The 9,262-nt window shown below is 29.5% G+C and overlaps 1 protein-coding gene across 1 annotated transcript in view; it reads right to left on the minus strand.

Annotated features, from left to right (window-relative positions):
- Positions 1-403: 403 nt before the first annotated feature.
- LOC111629075 (cyclin-dependent kinase 17-like) overlaps positions 404-9,262 on the minus strand; it is a 154,753-nt gene continuing 145,894 nt past the window's right edge. The window contains exons 13-14 of the mRNA XM_023372936.1: positions 1,999-2,076; positions 404-1,286 (exon numbers count right to left, since the gene is read on the minus strand). Coding sequence (XP_023228704.1) covers positions 1,249-1,286; positions 1,999-2,076 — 116 coding nt within the window. The 3' untranslated portion in view covers positions 404-1,248. The remainder of the gene's footprint in view (positions 1,287-1,998; positions 2,077-9,262) is intronic.

The following is a 9,262-nucleotide window of genomic DNA, read 5'->3' on the forward strand; positions in this document are numbered from 1 at the left end:
GCAAATTTGTAATAAAAAATGTTTTACTCTAAAAAAAGCACTTTTGTTAATTATAAATAATTTGATAGTTTTGAATAAAGATGAACCTTAATTCAAACCAATTTCAGTATTAATGAAAATAATTAAAATAAATATAAAGTGTTGTTTCTAAAAATATTATTATTGAAATAAATTTTGCTAACTTTAGATGAAATTTATACTAGAATTTTTTTTAACAATGTTTTCTTTTGATATCTGCCAATAATTAATTTTGGCAGATTGTAACTGCTCCATATTATTTTATTATAAAACATCCAAATTAATATTTCTTATTTAAATCTTGTATTCAAATACAAAATTAGTTATCAATAATAACTAATTTTCAAAAATAAAATATAAAATCATAATTTCAAATTATGAAATCGCATATTATATTAACAAATAATTTTTTAATATTAACCACTAGACCATGGCTAAATGTTCTCACAATTATTACATTTACATTACAAAGCAGAAATTATGTTCTGAGAACATCTAATTTTTGAAAAATTCACAAGAAAATATTGCAGAATTGTGCTATTTATATGGCACAATTTATTGGAAGCAGAATCATTCAATATTGTGTTCATCATAAATAAAACATGAGGGAAGCACAACATATTGCTGCTGTATGAATTTGGCATGGAGTGAATGCAAATAAATATTCTTAAATGATGAGCATACATATTAGATCCTGCACTTCTACCTATAATTTTATCAATATAATGTACATCAATGACTATATACTGTGTATATTTATTGTATATTTATATTTATATGTTCCAAAGCCATTGATTCATAACAGTAGTGGAAAAAAAAAAATAAACAATGAAAGTTTCATTTACTTTGATTCTGCTTGTAGCATAATGAAAAATTTTTTCCCTTATTAAATTAAAACAATAACAAAATATGAAGCTACTAATGAACATAATTAAAATAAAAACATAAATAATGAATGAATGAATGAATAAAACTGTAATGAAAATATGATGAAAGTATGGTTGAAATCTTTAAAAGACATTTATAACAGCAATGTAAGATTCAATTATACAAATCACACAATTAGCACTGCACTAGTTACATTAATGATGACTATAACTGACAAATTAGTTTTCTTGTCTAATAACAGAAAAACCTAAGCTGCCTTTGTCAATTCATTCTTTGGTAATCTAGCTTGATTTAAGTCCAATTTGATGTTCTTACTTCCAGAATATATTTTAAATGATAATCTCACAGCAACATACTCTGTCTCCTATTGCGTCCATTACCTATATATTTAAGATAAATGAATTTGAATAAATAAAAACATAACATTCTCTATATCAATAATATTAGTTAAAGTATCAACAGAATTAACATTAAATCTGAATAAAACTGATGATTTTTTTAAAGAAAAACTCTATTATTTCAATAAATTACCACATCCCAATTCTATAACTTGTATAGATTATAATAGAAAATTTATACAAATTAAAATTACTAATAATTTATCAATTAAAAAAATAGTAATATAGACAGTTCTCTGATAATAACTGAAATATACACTATATTTTCTAGAATGCAATAGAGCAGCTATAGAATAAAATGTTATTTTCTACAGTTAGAAGTTTGTAGGCCTTTACTAAACTAAACTATCTCAACCAATCATTGTATGTTAAAATAGATTAAAATAAAATTTATTTTAGTCTGAATCTTGACAGGATTCTAAAGCATCATCTAATTTCATGAGTGCTCTTAGCTTGAGTTTTTTCTGATAGTTTTATATATATATAAAACTATGTTTGTGTATATATATATATAAAACTAATGTTTATATATATATAAAAACATTAAAACTGCTGGATACAAAACTTTTTATAATTAGTGTCTTTTTTAAATTATGTAACTAACTTATATAAACAAAATTCAAGTGAAAAGTCATCATTGAAAAAGTACGTTAACAAATATCTAATATATTTTAAAATATATAACAGTTAATACCTGAGTTTGGGAATGCTGATGGCCTGCTTCCTGGATCTCTGCTAAGTTGAATACCAGGAATAATAAATATTGATGCAGCTTTAAAAAAATTAAATAAAAATAATTATAATCAAATATAAAAAATTATAAACATAAAATTCTACGTCCGTAATTTTATAAAATAATAAAATATAAAATTATATTTAATGTAGTAAATATATTTTATATAGTTTATATTTAAAATAGTAAAATATAAAATTATATTTAATGAAATTAATTTTATTATTAATATATTAAGATACATGTTTCAAACTAGTTATAAAAGTCAAATTTATACTTTAATAAAATCATGTTTTTAAATGGAAAACAAAAATTAATAAGTAATATTTTATTCTTTCACCAAAGAATAAAACATTGATTTACCAGTACCAAAGATTTACTTGTGTGATTTTTAACAAAAATGTTTAATTTAAATAAGATAAAATCATAAGTATCTTTAAATAAAAAATACAGATTTTATTGAACATTATTATTATGACTGAAAATCAATAGTAACATTTTTCATAATCTTATTATTTACTATTTGCAAATGTTAAGCTGTAAAGTTAAAAAATTGAATTTTTTGATGAATAATAATATAACATTTTTACAAAACAATAAAAATGACTAACCTAGAAATCATATGAAATGCAAAGAGTAATTACACATAGACTTGAATAATCTATGACAAACATACAAATAACATAGAAACCTATGCTTGGGTATGTGTAAACTATTTTGCATTTTGACATTACAGTAGATCCCCCTATAAAACCGTTTCCTATAGTTATGATTCCTATAAAAATTGTGGCAGTATCCGTAAACAATGGTAAAAATAACTCCTATAATACGTAAAACGTCATCGGGCAGCCGAACTACTTTCCCGCCATCCGTAGCGCCACGCTACGGACGTTTAGGCGNTAAAGTTAAAAAATTGAATTTTTTGATGAATAATAATATAACATTTTTACAAAACAATAAAAATGACTAACCTAGAAATCATATGAAATGCAAAGAGTAATTACACATAGACTTGAATAATCTATGACAAACATACAAATAACATAGAAACCTATGCTTGGGTATGTGTAAACTATTTTGCATTTTGACATTACATATATTTGGTAAATATACACACTGTGTATTTATAAAATATACCAACATTCATTGCATGTTTAAAAAACATCACAGAACTTTAGAGAACAGTATATCTTCAATTTCATAATGCTTTATTAAAATAAATCAAATCTACTGATACATAAGGTGAGGAATTTTTCAAGTAGATCCCCTTCTAAGCCCTCTCTAGTTTTGTAAATAAACTATCCAATAGATTAAACAGCACAAAATATGATTACATCATCTACATATTACATTTTATTTACATGAAATAAATAAAAATTTATGTACTTCTACATAAATACAACTAAATCACCTTTTAAAAACTACATATACTCTACAGACACACACACTGGCTTAAAGAAATGCAAAACTCTTCATATAAAAAAATCAGATGAAGACATCATTGAGTCTACAAATAAGGCAAAGTTTATCAGTAGTTAGGATTCTAACAGGCTAAGCTTACAAAATATGAAAAAAATTAAGAAAAGACTAACAAAAGAATATAACAAGTCAAAAAGTTTGTACTAAAAAAACACAGATGTCAAACACAGAATTAAACTGATAGAGATATATAACTTTCTGGAAATTTCTTTGAAATTATAAAATATTACACAAAGAACAACTCTGATTAACAAAATATTACACAAAATTTGCCACTAAAAGATTGAGAGACTTTAAAGCTCTGTAAAGAGGGAAACAATCATCATCTACAAACATTGTTTTACTACAAAACAAATATCACAATTATGTAAAGTAAAACCTTTAGCCAATTTGAACAACACACATTAAACCTATGTAAAACCAATCCAGGAATAACACAAAATACATAAAAAGAAAGACATTATGAAATAGAAAATTCTTGGGAATTCCATAATCCTGCATATGCAGGTGTATAGGAATGCTACTGGTAAATTCAACAATCCAAAACTATGGTTTAATTATGTTTATTTTGGTTGATTACATACATAACTAGATGCATTTCGAGCTGACTTAAATTTTACAGCCCCTCATCAGTAACTAAAATTAAGAGCTAGGCATAAGTACAAAATTAATTAAACATAAAAATGATATTATTATTATATTCAGTTTTATTATCTTACTTTGTATTGAATCAACAATCTTATTAAAAATGAAAGTACATGAACATGACATGGAACATATTTCACCGATATATACAGCAAACGATATGGACTGATACAGTATATTAAATTATGGATGTTTTCTGCAATTGAAACAATTGCAGAAAACCTTGTAAATATTTAAAGTTATATACTTCAATTACAAATCATTCTTAAATCAAAAATTAAAGAAAATGTCACAATCATTCCCAAAACAATAAGACACATCAAAATGCAAAGCTTTTCTCATATATAGATTTGTTATTTGATTATATCTATTTAAATAATGTAATGTCAAAAGCTTGCATTCAAATACAAATTATTAGACATTCACATACCATACTACAGTATCAATATATACCACTGACAGTATTAGGAAGCAACACACACAAAAAATATAGTTTGAAAAAGCTATAGGTTATATAATAAATTATAGATAAAACATGCTCAAAAGAGGGTTCAAATGTAACTGAAAATGGTGGCTTAAAACATGAATGATAGCACAAGGTCACTTTTCATATTGATCACAACATAATTCTAGACGCAAGTCACTGAAAATGAGAGGCTCTGTATAAGTCTAAACCCTCACTAAAATTTGCATTAAAATATTTTTTGAAAGAAAAAAAGGGGAGCTAAAAATAAAATTTTCTTTTGTATCAAAAATACAATGCAAACATAATCAATAGAAGAGTGTAAGTCCTAAAATCAATTATCTCCAATTGGGGATCGAATTAAACTTTGATTTTGACCTCTCCTGTGATCTAAGCCAAGATCTGATTACATTTATAGTCTGTCTATGAAAATAATTGACTTGAGATCACTGTCACATGTGATGTAGCTTCAATTAAACCAATCATTATATTCCCTAATGACGTCAGCACTTTTCACTTAGAGTGCATTTGGAAATTGTAACCAGCATTATCAGTAACACTAATTACAATTTCCAAACATGCCCTTAATATGTCAGGCAATGTGTGAATTTTATTTTATTTTCTCTTACTAGATGGCAGAATGACTTTTCCATTAATTGTGGTAATTTTTTATAGCATGTATTAACTGTAAAGAACCATGCATTTAACAACTACTATAATAAACTTTCTCATATTCCAATACCAGAACCTAAAACTTTCATAACACCTTTATAATGATGGTGACATGTTTAACAAATGAGGAAGAAACCAGAAATAACTTGCCACAACTAAGCTATCAATGGCTGATGCTCATTGGTTAATATCCAAGTTGATTCTTTCCATAGACAGACTATAGTAACAAGTAATCAACCACTTAGAAAGCAAGAATGAGGAAAAGCGTCCAATTAGAATGGATGATCAAGGACAAGAATGAATAATTTCAGAATTTCAATGCTTCTTCTCCCAAAAATTCCAAGTATCAGACCAATTTTTGTGTGTGTATGTCTCACACCCATCTTCATCTCAGTCTCCCTTCCTCAGATCAACATCTTCCCATCACCGAAAGTCAACTGCATCATCCCTGAGCCATCGAGATGTTGAAGGAATTCTCATTTGCAAATCAGGGACACTCCTTCTTTTGGGATTATCTCAGAAAGAAGAGGAAAACCCAGAGGTTGCTGTCGACTTAGAACTTTTAAGATAGCAGAAAACTTGTAAGAAAACTCATTTTGTGTCAAATAAATGGTTAGTTCTAACCATAGAGTCTGTCTCAGTACTGATCGCACCCACATACGATCCTTGTCAGTCTTGACTATCGCATTACTGTCACAATTCTTACAAAAGTGAATGAAGTTTAAGTTGTTAATAATGGTGACTTAAACCTTAGCTCACTTTCAGCTTGTCGCTTAACATATGTAGGTAAAATCTAATGGAGTAAACAATAAACAACATGGAGGACATGGATTTAAGAGACATTTTTAATGTTACACAAATTAAATAAAAATGATAATCTGTAATGTACTGTACTTGTGAGGATAAGATAAAACAACAACAACAACAACCTCAAAAAATATATTTCACTCAGAATCAAAAAAATTTAGATGATGATGAAATCCAAATAAGATATCGATCAAACAGCGTTCCCCAAACTTTGATTGTTGACCCCTTCTAGAATTCCTCAACCTTTTACTCCTCTTGCTTTTTTAAAAATAGCCAATAATAATAATAATAATAATTCTCCCGTGGTCACCACTTGGTGGGAGAGTCCAGTAATTTTACTGAACCATAGAGCAATGCAGGCTGGAGCACAAGCTTCTGGTAGGGACACTCATGCCAGTAAGGTCTATGGGGAAAAATGAAGCTAAGAGTGACCACACCCACATTCTATGGAGATAATTATCATGGTAGTAATCAGATCAAAGTGTGATACTGGCTCAGACGTCGCCTGGGTTAACAAGGTCCGCGTTTGTGGGTTAGGCAGAGGCTCACGTTCGAAAAATAGGCCACAGTCTCCCTTGGTTACCTGTGGCGAAAGCAGCGCCGGCCCAAGCATGGCTACTGCAATGCCCTCAACAGATGTGAGGAATCAACCTAGCCTTGGTGTTTCTGTGGCAATGCATCCACAGACCACAAAGGCTGGAAAACCANATTAAATTATGGATGTTTTCTGCAATTGAAACAATTGCAGAAAACATTGTAAATATTTAAAGTTATATACTTCAAATCATTCTTAAATCAAAAATTAAAGAAAATGTCACAATCATTCCCAAAACAATAAGACACATCAAAATGCAAAGCTTTTCTCATATATAGATTTGTTATTTGATTATATCTATTTAAATAATGTAATGTCAAAAGCTTGCATTCAAATACAAATTATTAGACATTCACATACCATACTACAGTATAAATATATACCACTGACAGTATTAGGAAGCAACACACACAAAAAATATAGTTTGAAAAAGCTATAGGTTATATAATAAATTATAGATAAAACATGCTCAAAAGAGGGTTCAAATGTAACTGAAAACGATGGCTTAAAACATGAATGATAGCACAAGGTCACTTTTCATATTGATCACAACATAATTCTAGACGCAAGTCACTGAAAATGAGAGGCTCTGTATAAGTCTAAACCCTCACTAAAATTTGCATTAAAATATTTTTTGAAAGAAAAAAAGGGGAGCTAAAAATAAAATTTTCTTTTGTATCAAAAATGCAATGCAAACATAATCAATAGAAGAGTGTAAGTCCTAAAATCAATTATCTCCAATTGGGGATCGAATTAAACTTTGATTTTAACCTCTCCTGTGATCTAAGCCGAGATCTGATTACATTTATAGTCTGTCTATGAAAATAATTGACTTGAGATCACTGTCACATGTGATGTAGCTTCAATTAAACCAATCATTATATTCCCTAATGATGTCAGCACTTTTCACTTAGGGTGCATTTGGAAATTGTAACCGGCATTATCAGTACCACTGGTTACAATTTCCAAACATGCCCTTAATATGTCAAGCAATGTGTGAATTTTATTTTATTTTCTCTTACTAGATGGCAGAATGACTTTTCCATTAATTGTGGTAATTTTTTATAGCATGTATTAACTGTAAAGAACCATGCATTTAACAACTACTATAATAAACTTTCTCATATTTCAATACCAGAACGTAAAATTCGTAACACTCTTTATATTGATGATGACGTGTCTAACAAATGAGGAAGAAACCAGAAATAACTTGCCACAACTAAGCTATCAATGGCTGATGCTCATTGGTTAATATCCAAGTTGATTCTTTCCAATGACAGACTATAGTAACAAGTAATCAACCACTTAGAAAGCAAGAATGAGGAAAAGCGTCCAATTAGAATGGATGATCAAGGACAAGAATGAATAATTTCAGAATTTCAATGCTTCTTTTCCTAAAAATTCCAAGTATCAGACCAATGTATGTCTCACACCCATCTTCATCTCAGTCTCCCTTCCTCAGATCAACATCTTCCCATCACCGAAAGTCAACTGCATCATCCCTGAGAAAACAAGATGTTGAAGGAACTCTCATTTGCAAATCAGGGACACTCCTTCTTTTGGGATTATCTCAGAAAGAAGAGGAAAACCCAGAGGTTGCTGTCGACTTAGAACTTTTAAGATAGCAGAAAACTTGTAAGCTCATTTTGTGTCAAATAAATGGTTAGTTCTAACCAAAGAGTCTGTCTCAGTACTGATCGCACCCACATATGATCCTTGTCATTCTTTACTATTGCATTACTGTCACAATTCTTACAAAAGTGAATTAAGTTTAAGTTGTTAATAATGGTGACTTAAACCTTAGCTCACTTTCAGCTTGTCGCTTAACATATGTAGGTAAAATCTAATGGAGTAAACAATAAACAACATGGAGGACATGGATTTAAGAGACATTTTTAATGTTACACAAATTAAATAAAAATGATAATCTGTAATGTACTGTACTTGTGAGGATAAGATAAAACAACAACAACAACAACCTCAAAAAATATATTTCACTCAGAATCAAAAAAATTTAGATGATGATGAAATCCAAATAAGATATCGATCAAACAGCGTTCCCCAAACTTTGATTGTTGACCCCTTCTAGAATTCCTCAACCTTTTACTCCTCTTGCTTTTTTAAAAATAGCCAATAATAATAATAATAATAATTCTCCCGTGGTCACCACTTGGTGGGAGAGTCCAGTAATTTTACTGAACCATAGAGCAATGCAGGCTGGAGCACAAGCTTCTGGTAGGGACACTCATGCCAGTAAGGTCTATGGGGAAAAATGAAGCTAAGAGTGACCACACCCACATTCTATGGAGATAATTATCATGGTAGTAATCAGATCAAAGTGTGATACTGGCTCAGACGTCGCCTGGGTTAACAAGGTCCGCGTTTGTGGGTTAGGCAGAGGCTCACGTTCGAAAAATAGGCCACAGTCTCCCTTGGTTACCTGTGGCGAAAGCAGCGCCGGCCCAAGCATGGCTACTGCAATGCCCTCAACAGATGTGAGGAATCAACCTAGCCTTGGTGTTTCTGTGGCAATGCATCCACAGACCACAAAGGCTGGAAAACCA

Source organism: Centruroides sculpturatus, unplaced genomic scaffold (genome assembly GCF_000671375.1).
Source record: "Centruroides sculpturatus isolate CEXI.00-Female unplaced genomic scaffold, Cexi_2.0 scaffold538, whole genome shotgun sequence".
NCBI lineage: Eukaryota > Metazoa > Arthropoda > Arachnida > Scorpiones > Buthidae > Centruroides > Centruroides sculpturatus.